This window comes from Triturus cristatus, chromosome 4_2, assembly GCF_964204655.1.
Source record: "Triturus cristatus chromosome 4_2, aTriCri1.1, whole genome shotgun sequence".
Classification (NCBI taxonomy): Eukaryota; Metazoa; Chordata; class Amphibia; order Caudata; family Salamandridae; genus Triturus; species Triturus cristatus.
The window spans coordinates 59,775,649-59,794,335 of record NC_140586.1 but is presented as its reverse complement, the minus strand read 5'-3'; the positions used below and the strand labels follow the sequence as shown (position 1 = coordinate 59,794,335).

General features: G+C 48.0%; 1 protein-coding gene across 1 annotated transcript; it reads left to right on the top strand.

Moving 5' to 3' along the window:
* Positions 1 to 7,618: 7,618 nt before the first annotated feature.
* Positions 7,619 to 14,169, top strand: TUBB4A (tubulin beta 4A class IVa). The gene is made up of 4 exons (XM_085600517.1): positions 7,619 to 7,775; positions 10,622 to 10,730; positions 10,828 to 10,938; positions 12,351 to 14,169. Exons 1-4 carry the CDS (start codon positions 7,719 to 7,721, stop codon positions 13,406 to 13,408), a joined length of 1,335 nt encoding a protein of 444 aa, XP_085456643.1. The 5' UTR covers positions 7,619 to 7,718; the 3' UTR covers positions 13,409 to 14,169.
* The last annotated feature ends 4,518 nt before the right edge of the window (positions 14,170 to 18,687 follow it).

Here is an 18,687-nt window from a genome sequence, read left to right as displayed (position 1 = left end):
ATGCTGCTGGGTATCTGAGCTTTGGTACTGCATCGGAGTCTGTTACACCCCACCTCAACAGCATCGGAGTCAAGCAGGGAGGTGGGTGGAAGCTGTGCCGGCTTTAGGGTGGTGCGATCGGTGCCGGTTAAAATTACGAACAAATGGCGTCCGTTAAAGAATACTTCACGGACTACGGACAGACGGCCGAAATTATGGACTGTCCATGAAATTTACGGACGGTTGGTCACCCTATGGTGCACATCAGGCTCTGTGTAGTCCCATCCTCTGCGCTGCACCTGCACAAAGTGTTGAGGCCGGCTAGTGGTCGTATGTGTAATAATGACGTAAGGCTATCGTTGTCGCTGTGCCAAGGATGTTGCCCAGAGTGCCTCAGGAAGGGAGTGCAGGATTTCCCTTGAGAAGGAAAGGGCTGAATCAACCTCGTAGTCAGTGAGTCATGTGGCCTGGGGCAAGGAAGGGAATGACCAGCTCCCCAAGCTGTTTGAATGATAAAATACAGGAATACCCATGATTCAGAGGGCTCCTCGGCTTCAGGCACCACCAGAAGCTACGCCCCTCGGCTCAATGAGCACGAAAAGGGCAGTTTCAAAGACAGCCACTCTGACGCGATGGATTTAGAGGTGTCCAATTTATGTCCAGGACGGTTGGATTCTTGCCCGTTTTTTAGGTCTCGCATGCGCTGGTCTGGCGAGACTTTTTTAGAGGACTCCAAAAAGTGCTACCAGGCCAGCCTACAGCTACAGTGCATGTGCGCGCGCCGCGCTTGACCGCGATTACTTTCACTTTCGCGGCCGCACAGCCGCTTTGATGTTTGATCGCGATCCCGATCACTTTCGCGGCCGCACGGCCGCTTGGCATAGTCAATAGGTCTCGCTTTTGGGACCTTATAAGTATTTAGTTATGCAACTGTTGCATGGCTAAACACTTATAAGGTCCCAAAGGCGAGACCTATTGGCTATGCCAATGCTTGTCTGGAAGTTCCCATAAGACAAGTTTCGCCACAAGTAATCTAAAATAAAATATTTGCATAGCCAGTGGTCATCTTGCATGCATCCTGCTCTCCTGGGTCTATGTTGGACACCCTGATAGAGTAAGAAGGGAAAAAACGTGAGAGAACCTGCAACATGATGTGTAATGGGCGCCCAAAGGAGGCCAACTTCAAACACGGACCACTGCAGGCGCTATCGGCCAGCATCGTGTGTGTGAGGGGCGGTGCCCAACTCACCCCACCCATTATGATGCAGAGCCGCAGCGGAAAGGCACCTGAAATCAAACACAGAATCGGAAAATAAAGCAGTGTATGCCATATCAGAACACGCCCCATTGTTTCCATGACAGGATGCAGGCAGAACACATCTCTCTTAACACCCTTGACACCAATCCATGCCGTGTCAGCAGGAGAGCACATCTCCCCGCCCTTCACTTTAGGGGGTGTCAGAACACATCCATCTTGCTCTCCCTACACCCAAGGCATGCAGCAGTGCGGAACACATCTCCCTTACCCCCCCCCCCCCCCCCCAAACCGCTTTGTCTGGCGTGCCAACCTCACCCTACTGTACGGCAGTGCCACAACACGCCCCCTACATTTCCCTTCACTCCAGTGCCTGCAGTTCCAGTCCACACATCTTTCCTTGCCCCCCTTGACGCCAAGGCACGCAGTACTAAAATATATCCGATCCCCTCCCTGACAGCGCGTGCAGTGCCAGGACAGGCCGCCACTGCCTTTCTGCCTTCGCCCCACGACACGCCGTGACAGAGAGAACAAAGTGCCTTTGTCTCTCTCCATTCCCCCGGCGCCTGCATTGCAGAACAGCTCTTGTTCTCACTTCCCGCAGGGTAGACAGAGCAAGATCTCACCTCTTATTTTCCCTCTACTGCGGTGCAAGCAGTGCAAGATCACAGGTCCCTGCTTTCCGTTCGGATGATGTATTCGGTTCTCTGTCCCCTCCCTTGCCCGCCTTCACTCTGGTGCAGTGAGAGGCCCATCACCCTTAGTCACACTTCCCCGCGCGCAACGCTAGGAAGCTCTTCTTTTCACTCTCGCCATCCAATACAGGTACTACCACAGGGCACCCCCACTCTCCCTTTATCTTGGTACATGCCTATGCAGATTCCCACAAGTCGCCATTTACCCTAAGGCCCGCGCGTGCTGAAACGAACACAGAGCCTCCGAACACACCATCGGTTCCCCAATTTTATTACATTGAATCCAGTGCCGGAAAACAACCCTTCAATCCCCATTTAATACAACGCCTTTCGCGCGCCCCTTTGGCACTGTCCCTTCGTTACAATGTATTGAGCACCTGAGCACACCTCTCTCTCCTATCACCGTGGTGCAATCGGAACCAAACATGCTCCTGGCACCCCAGGGCCTTAGGTGCCACGAGACAACCCCTTTCACCCCAGGGCCAGAAGATATGCCTTCCCTTCTCTCCTACCTCCAGTGTGTACAGCCACAACCCACCCCTCACTGTTCCTTCATCCTTACCCACTGCATACAGTGCCAGAAAGAACCCAGTGCCTCTCCTTCCTTCACCGCAAACCATACGGCCCGTACACGAAAACCGGTCTCACGCCTACTCAGTGCCCGTAGTGCCAAAACATCCGCCCTTTCCTCCGTTGACCGAGGAGTGTGTTAGGGTCGCAGGTTATCGCCATTCGCCGACATAACAGAGTGGACCTTTATTATGCCTTCACGGGGCTGCCTGATGACACATCCAGTTCGTCCTGTGCCCCCTGGAGTTCCGGAACACACATCTCCTGTTCTCACGTCACCCCAGTGCCTGCGGTGCTGGAATACATACTAGCATACTTCCCAAGTCCCTATGACGTAGGCTCTAGGCCTTAAATGCAATATTGTGGTGATGCGCATACCCCTCAAATCTTCCACTTAGTCCTGAAATTGAATATCGACCAAGCACCTTCTGGCCCGCCCTTCCCCCTGGCCGGTCGATACCATCACGTGTGATACCCGTTTGTTGCGAGGCAATAGTGATGCGGTTAATGCTGCTTCTAGCGCATATATTCCTCCCTTGTATCGCTGTGTTTTCCCCTGGGTATGTCGCCCCCAATACCCTGTTTTAGGAGTGTTTTCTTTAAGTACCTTTCCATGTTGAATAACAGACCAAATTCAATAACACTGAATTTGAGGTTCTCCTCTATGTGTGTCTCAGAGGTGGTACATACTTGGATTTATATAGCGCTTATTGCCTCCATAGCGCCTCAGTGATAGCGAGGAAGTGGCTGTTTGTGGACAGTAAAGGACTTTCAATAGGTCAACCTGAGCGACAGATGACATAAAATACATTTCGTTCAAGAAGCATGTATTTGATTGGATTGTAATTGCATTTATATAGCACTTATTATCCCTGATGGGGTGTTGAAGCGCTTTTTTGGCGAGTAGCACGCTACTCCGGAACCCATAAAGGATTAGTGTTGAATTAGTATAGTGAAATATGAAAGTAATAGGAGTAGTGGATATGTTATTCAGTTATTTGGATAGCGAAGGGTAGCGGAGGGATAGAAGAGGGGAAAAGGTTTGCATTTATATAGTGCTTGCTACCCCTGATGAGGTGTTGAAGCGCTTATTCGGCGAGTAGCACACTATTCTGGAACCCATAAAAGATTAGCGGTGAACTAGTATAGTGAAATATGAGATTTGAGAAGTGGGCATGTTAGTCTGTTATTTGTTTGAAAAGGATAGTTGAGGAATAGAATAGTGAAAGATTTAGATTTTCTTTTTTGGGTTGGAGGTAATAGCAGGTGGAGGAGGCTTGGGATTGTAAGGGTAAAAAGAGATGTTAAGTGGAAGAGTCAGAGAAAGAGTTTAGAAAGGCTTGTTTTGGAGGATCGGTATAGAAAAAGAGGTTTCAGATGATGCAAGGAGGGGTGGCGTAGGGGAGAGTCCAGAAAGGGTTATTTTGGGGGTCACAGTAGTGGTATGGGGTTTGGGATGCATGAGAGTTACCAATACAAACCACAACTAACAAGGACCCAACCAAGACTCCCTGTGGGGAAATACGATTTTCCCACAACGGCACATTATATGTTGGTAGGGTGACCAGAATTTTAAAGTTAAAAAACGGTACATTTCACAAAAATAGAAGAAGGGCTACAATTTTACTTTAAGCGAGCGCACAAAATGTGAGCGCTCCTCAGCAGAGAATTACAGAACAGGCAGTAAGAACAACCATAAAATGCAGGTTTTAAACCCAGTAGATTGCCTGTTAATTAAATTGCTTTCATGAAACAACTACTAACTACCCCTGCTTTGTAAAGCATAAAAAAGCATCTCCCACTGTTTTCAGTCGAACCGCTCTAAAAACCGGGAAATGAGTTAAATTTCCTGAAATCTGACTGGACAGCTGGTGAAAAACCAAGGCTGTCATGGCAAATCTGGGACGCCTGGTCACCCTAATAATACGCTGCTTTTGTGCGAGAGAGAGAGAGGTATGTTTTGAACAATGCATTATAATGCATATAAAAGCTTCCCTCATGTGCAATGAGAAATTACCGTTGTCAAATATTTAGAAAGTTACCATCAATGCAGGATAAATATGCACTGATTCAGAGTTTTTGGGATTGAAAGTGCTAATATTAAACAAGGTAAATAACAATAGGCTGCGGTATATTATTTATTGGGTGATAAATAGCACATATTATGAGTTTTTGGGGAATACCATGTGGGTTTTGGTGCCTTCAAGAGAGACAGAGGAGGAAGGTAGAGAAAACGACCAGAGAGGGAGAAGCGAGCAAGAAGAGAATGAAAGAGAATGGATGGAAAAAGAGATTGAGCAATTAGACTAAGGAAGTGAATATGGTTTGAGCGTTTTCCACATATTGTTACCCAGTCCTTTGCTGCCAGACGAACTCCAAAGAAAGCTTGTGGCCCTGCACTTTTTTGTTTGTTTCTTAACAGAAATTTAGCACTAGGTGGAAGATATATTTTGCCATTACAAGCACCTCTTTAATCGCCTGAGCCCGCATTGCTTGCATCAAGCACTCATATAAATAGAAGTGAGGGGGCAGCTGAGCCCTCTGCTCCCTTCTCATGCAGGCCACCAATACATAGACACAATAATTGTACCCTGCACATAAACCAGGTGTGAGGCTTGCAACAGTGGTGTTGAATTCTATTCAAAGGGGTGCAGCACTTTTCAAGCATTTAAAACATCATAAAGACTGTGTCTGAACAAACAGTGAATAAAACATTCCACTTCACAGTGAGGCAGACTTCTCTCAACAAGTGATACTCACTGCTGCTGCTTCAGTGCTGCTCCGGTTTGAGGCAGACATAGCGCTTTCCATGCACCACCTTTGGAGTGCTCCTTCCTGAAGGAGGGAAGCGCTTTCCATAAGCTGTACACCTTTGCCAAAGTGGAGGAAGCACACCACACCTTGGTGCCACAAGTAAAGCGCCTAACACACTGAGCATAGAACAACCACGCCGCATATGTGTGTGTGTATCACAGAGAACTGGCGGTTCTGGAGCAATTTAGAGTGTGCACACAGAGACCACAGTTCAAGGGGCGTCTGCCATTCGGGGGCTGTGCCACACAGCAGCTGCTACCTCAGAACTCCTTCCCTGGTAAAGAGGTTTGAATGCCGCCCGGGTAGAGAAGCCCTGGAGAGGAAAAGGGCAATTAAAACAGTGGATTGTCGGACTCACAGCGAGGCTACGGCAGGTGAGCCATTACTAAAGCACAAGCATTCCAAAGACCTGCCAACCGAAAACGAGCTGAGAGGAAAAACAAAAATAGTTCGCCACAACCAATATAGAATGTCAGGAGAGCTTGAGTACATGTAAGAGGGTCAGTCGCTATGGGAGGGAACTAAACACACATAGGAGGGACAAATTCAACAAATGCACCAATGAAAAGCCAGCATTTTATAACGTCACACAAAAAAACGAAGAGAGCCTGGGCATGCCAAAAAGCCGAAATGAGAGATTACACAATGTCTCACAGAGCAACGCATGTGCGCTGTCTCTAGGCTCGACCTAAAAAGGCCAAAGCTCCCCTTAAGACAGGCCTTGGTTATGGCTAAGGCTCCCTGTTTTCTATTTTTACTGATTTTTACAGATAAATACAGACAGAAAAACATATTTTTTCCTGTCTGTATTCATTTCTAAATATAGATAAATACAGAAATTAGGTTTTCTCTTGGACGATTTGCACTACTCTCAATCATGAGTGTTAGGTCAATAATGTGCAGTTGACAGGTAGGAGAGTTAAAATAAAAAAAAAATCCTAATGAAGCTGAAATACCTTTAGTAGTACAGCTAGTTTAAGCGTATTGTAATGTAAGTGGGGAAAGCCATTGGCCACTCAACATGAGTAAGCATTTGCAGATTAAATAAATGTGGAAATATACCCATTGCAGTTTCATTATTTACACTAAGCACAAAATAAATATGGATACATACAGATAAAATAATAAAAAAAAAGAATATGGATAAATATAGACGGAAATGTCAAAAAAATAATTACTATAAAACAGGGGAGCCCAGGTTATGGCCTAGCTGGAGTCTGAAGTAACAAATCCCTCGGCGCTGCTATATGTGTCCAGGTGTGTAAAAATTACACCATGGACAAACTCAGCTTATTTCTGTGGGACCTTACTTTTTGGCAGGGTGACGGCCACCTTGTGAAAATAGTGAGTGGGCGCTGTCCACCCCCGTGTACCCCCAACTTGTGCCCTGGCTTTACTTCCCCATCACCCACTTTACCAGCACCCCTCCCCGAACTGCCACTGCTGGCATTAGTACGGCCCTCGGTCACATCACAGACCACATTTTTGGGTCCACGGGAAATCAAAGGCGATTATTTCACTGCAGTGTGTTTTAATACACATACTGCCCAGAATGTATGTAAAGATTAGGTTATATACTTTCCCTGTGCTAGAATCAGAAGACATACTTCAAATGTATGTGGAGGCAGAACTATGCTGCGGACTTCTAAAGACAGGTTATACTTAACAAGCCTTTACCGTAGTACTTATTATGGTATATCACAACTAGTATGTTGGAAACGTTAGCCCTCATTCTTTTGTAGACATTATACTTGGTTACTATTGGCAACAGTGGCTATGTAGTTGCAGAAATGGAAGGCGACCGTGCTGCTGTGTTAATTTTCAAGAGCAAAACTTCGCGACGACGGCTTCTATTTCCCTAGAGGACTATGCCGCGGTTCGACTGGTAACTGCATATAACAGCGCTGTCATTTCCTCGCTGGTAAAGAGCGAAAACAGACTTCTATTGTCCCATTCTGCCTCGTCAGCCATTTTGAGGCGAGGCCTCGACGCATTGGGGTTGGGGTGCAGTCTGGAAAAGAACGCATGCCCAGTTCGACCAAGGCTCGCCGCATAGCCAGAGCAAGGCGTCGAATGAAAGGGCGCGCGCCGGGAGCAGGGGGAAGGGAGCCAGTGACGCATCCTCCCGCCTCCGCCCGTCCCGAGCGCCTGCGCAGCGAGCCAGCGCGGCGTTAGGCTAGGGAAACAATCGAAAAAGGGCGCGCGCGCCAGAAGGGCGAGGTTCCGGGTGGGCTGAGTGGAGCCTCGCTCTGGCGCTGGTGACGTCACATCGTATAAAAGGAGAGGCGCGGCGCGCGACAGTATTGCAGACCGCGCGCTCAGATCAAGAAGAAGCAGCAGCTCAAACACCGCTGCGACCGCCTGCGCCATCCACCCGTGAGAAATACCGAGCCCATCAACCAATCATGAGGGAGATCGTGCACCTGCAGGCAGGACAGTGCGGCAACCAGATCGGGGCCAAGGTGAGGGGTTTAAGCGGACCATTAATAAGGATCCAAAGAGTATGCCGGGGGGGCGAGCAGGTGGCATAGTCTAGGAAGGGGCGGGGAATAGGATGCTGAGCGAGTGATGAAATTGTCAGTGATTCAAGGGTCCCCCGAATTAGCTTAAGTAATAGACATAGCCGTTCCAACAGTACAGTTTCTTGTTTTGGGGTTCGGGGATTGTCTGCCTTGCACATGGTCCGCGGTGACCGGTAGTTTAAAATGGCGACTGTCGGGAGCAGAAGAGTCGACCCCGCCCCTTCACATAGAGTGAAAGCGGCGCCATTTCTGGGTGGGGATGTACGTGTAATCTTGAATCCCTTCCATCTATGAATCTCAGGCGTTCCCAACGTTTATCTACTTATAGCCGATGTCTAAATTTTCAGTAGTAATTGCACATGTACACACAAAGGGTCCAAGTTATTCCGGTACACACAAAGGGTCCAAGTTATTCGGGTATGTGGCACGGATTTGTTTTCACATAGTTTATGATGCACCTCAGTGACCTCACTCCGCCGGATGTGACCAGCTTCAGAGCATCCTTTCTCAACATGTCGATCATTTTCATGTCAATTGCTTTTTCTTACGGAAAAACCTTTTTCCTTAACTAAACTCAATTCGTTTAGATATCCATGCACATTGATTAGACTACCAGTGCCCACTCGTATTGACTAAATTCCATCGTTAGATCTGCACTCTGGCCAGTTGTTACATTGATTAGATATACAGTATCTTCCTTGATCCTTAAAGAAATTCAGATTTCGGTGATGGTTTATCGCAACCAGTAACATCATAATGGTTGCCAAATCAATGTTTTATGTAAGGTAAGGCCACTGCCTAAACTGAAGCATTGGCGATACTGAATTCTAGCTAGTGAAGTCCTGTGATAAAGCAGTCACTCCTGGTAGCGCACTATAAACTGTTGCAACGGTTATATCTACTAAGTGCAGCAAAGCGGATTACCTCATGCTTTTTAGTTGTGCAACATCCTTGTAGAGTGGCATATAGGACAATGTAGTATACATGTTTCCTATTGGTCACTCCTAGAACATCGAAATTACATGACCTATGATCACGAGTGCTGAGTTTAGATACTAGGCATCTCGAGCCCGCGAAAGGGTGCGGGGTGATGGCATTGTGGTTCAGAAGTAACCTAAATGGCTTAACATGGTACACCCAAGATTGACACTTGAATGGAGGATGCTGCATATGACGTAGCCACAAAGTCGATTGACTGCATCGTCGCAAATACCAGAAGTAGAACATGAGATCTTTATATTTTTTTTAAGTTTTAGAAAGCGTGAACACTATCCATCAGGGTATCAGAGCGATGTACAGAATAACGAAGTAAAGCTGTAAATGGCGATCGTTGTGCATGTGCGAAGATAAAATCACATTGTGTTAAAGTACGCCCGGCAGCATGGTGATGTAAAGTGGCCGAAAAGCAAAGTCGAATGGGAGACCCTGGTAGTGAGCAGTGTTAACAGGCCTATTGTTGCAGATTATTCGGGAGCAGCCGTTTTTCTTTCTTTACTGAGCTTAAAGATTTCAGGAGCGAGTTTCTTGGATGGCTGCAGGTTTTCCGCATAGGACCCTAAACACATGGCATGTGTACGTTTTATCGCGTTTTTGTGCTCGAGAGCCGGTCACAGGCTCTTAAACCTCCCCGTTGACAGCGCGGTCTTCCCCTGCAGGCAGGGAGAGGCGCTGCGCCTTCGTGGCGCAGAGCTGAATCACGGCTCTAAGATGGAGTCCGGATCTCCATGCTGCAGTACCGTCGACGCCCGAAGGGGGCGCTCCGGGATTAGCTGCAGCGCAGCTGCATGCCAAGATGGAGATTTCTACATTGATTCGCGTTGCATCTGAGTGCCCCTATGGATTAACTGCGTGCATGGTCTGCTGCATGGCGGCCAACGGCCCGCTTTCCTATGCATCCCCAGCGTAATGGAATTTTAAATACTCCATGTCGATGTCCTTAAAATGAGTGAGCCATGTTGAGCTAGTGTTTTTTGTACTCGCGGGGCAGTTTAGTCTTGAGGGCAGTATACGTGTATTGACACGCTTGGCTTCCATTCTCATGAGGTTCTAGCACGCTCGTCTACTTGCGCGCCTTGGTCACATGCCGGATGTCTACTGCAACATCCTGTCCGCCAGACGAATTGGCAAGTAGTTTATGAAGCCCTCCCACTTGCAATAAACGGGGATCCGTTTCGTAATTGTGTCGCGCATCTGAAGTAACGGCCGTCCAGACACGTCCGATTATGGTCTCGGATCACTGGCCGCATTTCCCCCGCCAGCACAAAGAATTATTACAAACTAAAACACTGAGATCGCATGACCCGTCGTGACCAGTTGAACTGGTCGCATGTCGAGAATATAGTTAAATTTCGATCTGCATCTACTCCTTAAAATCTCGTGCTGGGTTAAAATATAACGCATGAGGTCTTGGTCCATCCCACAATATCCGACACTGTTCATTCTCCTGAGTGTTCAGGGCCTGTGTTTGGGGGAAATGGGGTTTAGCTTATTTCAGGACATTTAGGGATCTAGCGCGTCCAACTCCAAGCACTAGGTTGGTGTTTCTATACAATATGGATGCAGTGCCGCCTATATTTTTTCTTTTTCTATGACAAGACCCCCCCCCCCCCACACCTGTCACTCACACTGGTTGCCTAGCAACTGATTGCATGCGAAAATAATTACAGTTGGAAATTGAGAGGCGGGGTATAAGAATCGATTTTTATTATTTGGGCGTTATTCCAGTGACCGCTGTGCATGGTGTCATTGAAGAAGGGCCCAATACTAATGGTGGTTTTTCTCTGCAGTTTTGGGAAGTAATCAGCGATGAGCATGGAATCGACCCCACGGGTACCTACCACGGAGACAGCGATCTTCAGCTGGAAAGGATAAACGTGTACTACAATGAAGCATCAGGTATGTTACGGCTGCAATGTAGTCGTGGCCCCATGGTACTTGATGTTGGCTGAACACCTGTGAATTGTGCTTTCATTACTTGCACTCTCTTCCACAGGTGGTAAATATGTACCCAGGGCCATCCTCGTCGATCTGGAGCCAGGCACTATGGACTCTGTGCGGTCGGGACCATTTGGACAGATCTTCAGACCAGACAACTTTGTCTTTGGTAAGTTTTTAGATTATTTTGTCTTTCTGTCCAAATAGCTCAATTGCTGAGTTCGCAAAATTCCCAGCAGCTCAAGGCCCAGCGATCTTGTACTCTGACATTAAGCTAATTGATTCTGACTAGTGTGTACTCCACTTAATCTGCGGTGTGGCCGGCAGCTGTGGGGCGTGGAGCTGGTGCTTCGTTTGTCTAGTGGCATTGGCTGCCCCATAACGCATGGTACCGGTTCTTTAAGGGTGGTACTTCAATGCGCTGTTAAGACAACACACCGAGATCGTCAATTAAAATTGTACTTGTTCACCGAATGCCATTTTGAGTTTAGAACATCGCTACCAAGTGAAGCGCACGATGTGATGAGTTGTCCATATCGGTTTTCAGATCTTCAATTAGTTAACTTGAGGCTAGTCTTTTTCGGTCTTGTGTTCTGGTCGAATAACCCGAAAATACTGCTTTGAAAACCTGGGGGTCATGAGTTAGTCAGGGATACTTAGGTTTTTTAATCTCCCACTGCTTCCATTTGTGATTCACAAACTTACCCTCAATCCAGTGGCTCCCCACTTGGGCACACCAAATATTGTTAATCATACTACCAGAACTCTCAGTTCCACACGAGGTAGTCCCACTGGCAGGACCTACCGCAAACAAATGAGTGGTAAGATACCCTGTTTCTGGATATCCGTCTTGCAATCTGGTTCCTGAGGCCTTAAGAGTTTAGATATCTACATCAATAGTGTATGGACCTTCTGAAAGAGGTAAGAAGGCACGCAGCTAGACTGCTATGCTTCAAAGTGGTAACCGTAACTAAATGACTTGTCCAAAAAGCATTGATCCTCTAACCGCAAAGGCTCTATCTTTGCTAATCATTTAATTTGTATAAGGTTTGCCTTTATTTCTAATACCAGTAATTTTGTAGATGTCATTGCCCGTCAACAAGCAAATGTGAGGTAAGCCATCTGTGGCAAGTAGTGCAGGAGATTAAATGCGCTCAACCTCCGTAGAAAACTGCATTGGTTGCAGTTATTTACATTAAATATTCCTTTCACGCATGGTCCTCTCGCTAGGATGGTCCTCTTATACTCCATCGTCGCCTGCCAAGTAAAACAAATGTATATATCAGTGAGTGGTGAGGCCATGCACATTGCAAGCAAGAGTAATTGTTGCACCTCGTTACTCGCTCCTTAAAAGAAAAACCACATTTGCGTAGTAACACTGAATGGTGGATTTACGCGGAGGATGTGATCTGTTTTCCTTGCCTAGAGTTGAGTCGCTTAACCTGTGCTGGGTGCTGTCACCAGGCCTGCAAGTCACATTCTGACCTAAATATTGATTGCGAATGTTGTTGGATTACTTTAAGGAGTACTGTTTAAGGTATTAAATTGGATTATTACTTAACCTGGGTTTTTTGTTTGTAGGTCAGAGTGGTGCTGGCAACAACTGGGCTAAAGGTCACTACACAGAGGGTGCTGAACTGGTGGACTCTGTCATGGATGTAGTACGCAAGGAGTCCGAGAGCTGTGACTGCCTCCAGGGCTTCCAGCTGACCCACTCCTTGGGTGGTGGCACCGGCTCTGGCATGGGCACACTGCTCATCAGCAAGATCCGAGAAGAGTATCCCGACAGGATCATGAACACCTTCAGCGTGGTGCCATCTCCGAAGGTCTCGGACACAGTAGTGGAGCCCTACAACGCCACCCTGTCTGTCCACCAGCTGGTTGAGAACACAGACGAGACCTTCTGCATTGACAACGAGGCTCTGTACGACATCTGCTTCCGGACCCTTAAGCTGACCACCCCTACATACGGAGACCTGAACCACCTGGTCTCCGCCACAATGAGCGGTGTCACCACCTGCCTGCGCTTCCCCGGCCAGCTCAATGCTGACCTCCGCAAGCTGGCTGTCAACATGGTGCCCTTCCCACGTCTGCATTTCTTCATGCCCGGCTTTGCCCCGCTCACCAGCCGCGGCAGCCAGCAGTACCGTGCCCTGACTGTGCCAGAGCTGACACAACAGATGTTCGATTCAAAGAACATGATGGCAGCCTGCGACCCCCGCCACGGCCGCTACCTCACCGTGGCCGCCATCTTCCGAGGCCGCATGTCCATGAAAGAAGTGGACGAGCAGATGCTCAATGTTCAGAATAAGAACAGCAGCTACTTCGTGGAGTGGATTCCAAACAACGTGAAGACAGCCGTGTGCGACATCCCGCCCCGGGGCCTCAAGATGGCCGCCACCTTCATCGGTAACAGCACAGCAATCCAGGAGCTCTTCAAGCGCATCTCCGAGCAGTTCACCGCCATGTTCCGCCGCAAGGCTTTCCTCCACTGGTACACTGGCGAGGGCATGGACGAGATGGAGTTCACCGAGGCAGAGAGCAACATGAACGACCTGGTGTCCGAGTACCAGCAGTACCAAGACGCCACTGCAGAAGAGGGCGAGTTCGAGGAGGAGGCGGAGGAGGAAGTGGCATAAATCTCCCCACACTAATAACAATGGACCATACTGCCAACACTGGCATGAACTTAAACGCTGGGCCAACCAGCAGCCTGCTGGTGACTGGTCGGCTCTCGTTCGGGGATGCTGGCTTTGTGTAATATGGTTATTGCTGCACTGCATTTGTCATTTCCTGTTTGTGGGTGTCTGGTCTAGTCGTCCAGACTAGAACAGGGCCTTTTAGCATGAGTTGACCACACCCTTCTCCCAGCTCCCCCTTCCCCCGGTTGCGTTTTGCAGCCTGCCAGACTTGGGCCTTCTCACCATTGTTTGGTCGGATACTGGAAGCAGCTTGGGACCGCGTCGGTCCAGAGTTTTTCTCTAGGGGAGTTCTTTCAGATGTGGGTTTCTGTTTACAGTCCTTAATAGTTGAGTGAGCAGGCTCCTAGTCAACACATCCCGGGTGGAGTGTGCTGGAGAGGAACCCCATATTTTGTTTTGTTTCCATGTAGCTTGTCTCAGGCTGCCAACCTTTCCTGTCCCTTCCCTGTCACTCCCGTTTCGTTTCACTCGTTTCTGTTGTCTGGCTCAAGTGCCAGCCTTCTTTTTCACTGTTCCAGAGCGTCTGTCCTGTGTGGTAGTATGAGCTGAGAAAGCAGTCACTTGTGAATCATGGTGTCACGATTGAACCTCACATGCGAAGAAGCCTGTTGAACCGGGGGTGGGGTTGGGGAACAAATGAGATCGAAAGTACTTAAGCCGCCTCCATGTGACCACAATTAAAGTGAGATCAAGTGCTATTCCTTGTGTCCGACTCTTTTTCGGGATGGGGAGCGGGAGGGGGGGTTAAAGTACGTAATTTTGTAGTTGAATTTTTTTTTTTTTTTTTGCTGTCGAACTATGGATTTTCTTGTGGGCTCTTGGAAACGCAAGTAAATGTGTAATCTCACCGGGGGGGATAAGATAAACAATCGGCTAGACTTTAAACTATCTTTTGGAATCAATCGACTAGAGACAGCACACCCTTTGGGGGAAAGGTAGAGTAGGGCGCGTTTCGGATTGGCTTCTTTTTTGGGACTAATCACCTTGCTGATGGCCGAGCCTACAGCTACGAGACATTTAGTGACCACTATTTTTGACTGGTACCTAATTTATTGGATCACACCCCGACAAATCAAGACACGAGCTACTTTTATTTTGTAACTTTTCTGCCTACATTAGAGCTTTCAAGGTGACCAGGTTACTCGAGCGTATTTTTATTTTTCTGCAGTGTGGAAGCATGTTACATTTTACGCTGAAACGTCGTTACTCCACCTAGCAGGCCAGAGCCGTAAAGCCAAACGGAGGACACTGCAGCCTGTGAGCATCCTTGCGCCCAACTACGATCCAGTTTCCCCTGTTGACTCACCTTGAGGGCCGGTCTTACAGCACCGGGGGTAGCTTAGCCAGACAACGTTGGTCTTGGTGGCTATGGGGCATTGCCGTCGCAGCCTTGAGCTCTGGCCACTTTCCAGGGGACGATCTGGGGTGATGAGGGGGAGCTAAACGCAGGTGGACGGCGTCCACACACTATTTTTACAGGGTGAAAGCAATCGCCCTGCCAAGAATTTCGGTCCCACAATGTGCTGAACTGGTCCCGGTGTGATTTCCATACACCGGGGCACTTTCAGCAGCGCATGTACGTAGTTTGCATTCCAACTGCAACAAAGTGGAGGTGGGGAAGGAGCTTTCTTGTACCCGACTCCTGCTGGGCCGTAACAAAGGCCGAATTTGAGGAGTCGGGTCTCTTGGCTGGGAGCACTCGGCCTCACACCTAATGCAAATAAAGCCGAGGGAAACCAAGGGTCACATTTCACACATACTTGGGAGGCAGCTTTTCACTTTGTTCATTCGCTGTTTAGGAGATGGTCATGCACTGTAAATGTCAGATGTGTTGGTCTTTGCTAGTATTTACACCAAGCACATTGCATTTATTTAGAGCTTACTCCCCCCCCCCCCCCCCCCGCCCTTGAAATTTAAGTACCACTATTTTCTTGTATATCCCTACTCCCAACGCAGGGTGTCGGAGCACTTTACATCAACACGTGCATATTGCATGTACAATAAATTGCGTTTCTAAATGTATGTTACATAAACCTGGGGGGCTGCAAGGTGTATGTTGCATATCGCATTCCATAGTGCGCTGCTAGTGTTCTCGCAGTGCGCTCAAACGTACACGAGACCTGCAATCAGACATGTGAGGGCTTTAGATCTGTCACTACTTGTGATGACACTTTCTGTGAAGTGGCTTGTGCTGACCATTCCAGTGGTACAATGTGTGATGTCGCGCGTCGTGATGTCACATGCATGTTGCCTAATTAAGTTAGTCCCACTCTTTAGGTCCTGTACCCTTCCAATCGTAGAGGTGCATTTAATGGTGTGGGAGTTGACCCCACCTCAAGGTTGTATATGCGAGTGGGCTCTTGCGTGCAGACGCTGCAAGAAGTGACCCAGTGTTCATGTGGGCCTTCGATTCCTAGCTCACCTTGAAATACATATTCAACTTTCCTCAGATTCCTTTCCACACGGCAAATGCTGTGCCTCTTCACCGATTGAGTGTCCAGAGTACATTCTTGATAAGTGTTGTTAACCGGAAGAGATTTGCCTCCATCGTGAGATCTCGCGGGTGTACTGGCGAAGCGGGATTTCTGAGAGGTATACATACTGTCTCGAATTCTGAATACACCCGTCCACCCTCGGGGGCAGATACTGTAGCCGATCCCACGGCGGTCGGGGGCAGAGACTGTAGCGGATTCCATAGAGGGCGGATACTGCGTAGCGGTTATTGTGTGTACGGAGCACCCACTGGTTACTTTGAGAGCAGCTTCCGTTTGTCACAAGAGACCCCTTTATTTCCAGGCGCTCAGTTTGTGCATTTCCTAATTCGCAGTTTTCCTAATGTCGAGCCACACTAGTGTTTTTCTTCTGCAGGCAAGGTTTTACTTGAAATATCCGGGAAATAAATAGTACAATTCGGCCCAGCATACCATCAAACAGCCCAGAGATGGCTCCATCAGACCCTAGCCCTCGGGGCACTGCAGGCCAGTCGGACCTTTGGCGTTAACATTCCGCCTGAGCAGGACCCCGTCGCTTGTGAACTGGGCGTGTGCGCGGTCAGGCTGAGGTAGCCACACCCAAGAGCTGGTCCCATGGTATACCCGATTAGTCGTATTCGACGATCGAAGGCGCTTTAAGACCCGCAGCGGGTAGGGAACGCGCTACAATACCGAACCGATCTTTTATGGCCTTGATGGCAATTCAGTGGCATGTTACATGTACTCCTGTTGAGTGCCAACACGCTGCCTCATCGCGAGCCATGTTAAAAAATAAAGCAATTACTAAAACAAAGGGGTATGCCAGTTTTGTAGGTTACGTTTTATACCGAAGCAAAGCCTTCTAATCTTAGGTGCGAGACAAGTGAAGCAAAATGTGGAAGGATTTCAGTTGGGCACTTAGGGCATTGTTGGGAACCAGGTACCCATTGGGGTACAGCCGGTTCAAGAGTCCCCATCCAACTCCAAACCATACCCTGCACGAGACTTCTGAGCAGTGCAAAAGAAACATTTAATGCGTTACGAGGCAGTACTAAAGGCTTTTGTGCGCTAGACCAATACCACAGTAACGCCAGAGGGGGTGAATACTCATACGAGGGTACATTGGCATTCACCGCCGGAACTGGCGACGGAATTCGTGACACGAATGAATCCACTGCCCCGAGAACACGCCAGGCCAGATGTTTACTAATAGACTGGACCCCATAACAAGCGCTATACCGAATAAGCGCTCTCTTACTCATTTGGTGGAAAGTCACTGGACCTTTTTCCAACGGTCGTTCCAGCCACATACATGACAAACTGCATGGTGTGAACCGTTGTGGAGGTTTGGGCAACATTTTGAGAATCTGTTTACTCTTGAAAGCTGAAGTTACCATGATACTGTCCCACATATCTGAAATGTGTTTAAAAAGTCAAATTTTTTTTTACGTGATGCAACACCTACAGGAGCATTTACATTAAAAGCATGGTCGTGCTGCTGCTTTGAAGTTTCGACTTCTGTTCACTAGGTTTATTGTTAAATAAAGAGGCCTGGTTTTGCACATAACTGCGAAGTGCACCACCATAAGTTGCTCCCAAAGATTTGGTCCATCCAGCCAACTAGTATCCGAAAGTATTCTTTATTCACAAGGATTTTCTAAAGCCAGCCCACGCGTTTTTGTCCAACCTCCGTGGACGTCAGGGCCTGTTTGTAGGTAATATTCCTCTATAGTTAAGATTGTATCTTCCAACCCTGTTCAAATCATTGGCACTGCTTCCACGTGCCCAATCCCTCCAGTCCGTGGTAAGATTACAAGGCACTTTATGTTATACTGCAACGGTTCCTTGATAAAACACTGGTCACTGCTACAACGGTCTGCGTCTCCTCAGTATGGAGGCCTGGTTGCGCAGTCCGTGTAAAACCACCTGTGATTTGTCACCCTGTGATTCTGGGCAAATCACTTCTCCCCATGGCTAACAAAAATAATGTGTCGGTCTGTAATATAACTGGTGTTCATGCAAACTGCTGGAGGGATCAGCATGGCCTAATGGATTCCCATAACTTGAAGTAAGTGTGACCACAGGACTGGGTTCCCTCTCTGTCCCTGAGTTAGGCTCATTGAAGCTCTGGTACAGTGTCTACAAAAAGGGCAATTAACTACCATATAGTGAAAAAGCTAGGAGAGTACGTATAAAACTTATAGGGATTTGTATCCTAAGGCCATCGACCAGACCCTCCACCCCACCAAAGGGCAGCTACATATGGCAGAAACGATGGTGTCATTGCGTGCCCATATACCTGAATTTGGAACTTTTTAATCCCGCCAAGTGTGATCCATATTAGACAGTGGATATCCACTTCGGCAGTTTAAAAAAAAAAAATCTCTGCGTGGGGGGGGGGGGGGGGGGGGGGGGGAGGGTCCCTACTATAGGATTCCTTTCCAACATTGTTTTCTGTGCTCCTCCCTGGATGTTGGCCTGCACCAGGTAGTGACAGCAGCCCTATGGTGAAGCATGGCACTCATTGAGTGGTTGAGGGCAGTATTGACACCCTTTTGAGATTTCCAAATCGGGTCATTCATTTTTAGCTTTTACTTCTCTCGTTTGTGTAGGTGAAGAATGGGTTTTCTAAAAAAAAAAAATGTCAAGGCTTTTTTAAATAGGAGAGGACCGGTTAGCCCATGTCCTAGAGGGTAATAATATACATTGGAAAAATTGTTCCAGAATTACCTTCCGAGCAGTGAG